This window comes from Bison bison, unplaced genomic scaffold (genome assembly GCF_000754665.1).
Source record: "Bison bison bison isolate TAMUID 2011002044 unplaced genomic scaffold, Bison_UMD1.0 scf7180017864035, whole genome shotgun sequence".
Classification (NCBI taxonomy): domain Eukaryota; kingdom Metazoa; phylum Chordata; class Mammalia; order Artiodactyla; family Bovidae; genus Bison; species Bison bison.
Window position 1 is genome coordinate 7,014,611 of NW_011494607.1, and position 970 is coordinate 7,015,580.

The 970-nt window shown below is 37.6% G+C and overlaps 1 protein-coding gene across 3 annotated transcripts in view; it reads left to right on the plus strand.

The window, feature by feature from the left end:
- The window catches only part of ORC3 (origin recognition complex, subunit 3), a 71,271-nt gene that overhangs the window by 2,786 nt on the left and 67,515 nt on the right, over positions 1-970 (plus strand). For all 3 annotated transcript variants that reach the window (XM_010834687.1, XM_010834688.1, XM_010834689.1), the window contains exon 2: positions 379-433. In XM_010834687.1, coding sequence (XP_010832989.1) covers positions 379-433 — 55 coding nt within the window. The remainder of the gene's footprint in view (positions 1-378; positions 434-970) is intronic.

Sequence of the window (970 nt, forward strand, 5' to 3'; positions counted from 1 at the left end):
TTCTTTAGAGATGGGAAGGTGTCAGTATTTTGTCTCATCTTGATGTTAATATTAATGTTCTTTTTTCACTGGGTTTTATAAAAATGGAGCTTTAATGGGTTTAAATTTCATCAGTTTTTATTTTCTTTGTCTCTTAGATTAGCTCCCAAAGAGTAAAATCAAAGAAGAGCTTCCCATTGGAGGGAGGAGAAAGAAGTATTTAATTCCCTTGTTGTTTAAGAATTTCCCTTCTATAATTCAGATTGAAGAAAGATTTCTTAGCACTTTAAAGAAATGCCTTAAAAAAATCTGTTTATTCATAAAATACTATGTTAATCAGATTTGTCTACTCCTTGGCTGCTTTGACTTTATGCTATTTTTTCTCTGTCTTTTTTGTAGGGTTGCTTTGTGTTTAAGCCAAACTTCAAGAAGAGAAAGATCTCTGTGCCAATAGGTAAAATATCTTAATATGAGATTTGTTAGTTTTCCTCCCTCAAGTCTGAACTAACCTAACTCTTAATAAATTAGTAATTCTCTTGCCTAAGCTTGCTTTGCTTACCGTGTTGATATAGCATTTATGTTCGAAGGCGTAGGACAGAGTGGTAAGGGCACTGCCCTAGGCTCTAATCTAAAAGAGGATCCAAATGTACCTTCAAAAGACAAATTGAAATTTCCCTCAAAGGGTTACCATTCTTCAAAAGAAATTGTCTTAAAAATCCCAGTGATTTCTTGGAATGAGGTAGGGAGAGTTGACTGCACAAATGCAAGGGGGATTTTTTTGAGTGATGGGTATGTTCTCTAGATAGGATGGTTACGTTAAGTGTACACCTTGGTTCAGTTCAGTTCAGTCACTCAGTCGTGTCCGACTCTTTGCGACCCTATGAATCGCAGTATGCCAGGCCTCCCTGTCCATCACCAGCTCCCGGAGTTCACTCAGACTCACGTCCATTGAGTCAGTGATGCCATCCAGCCATCTCATCCTCTGTCATCC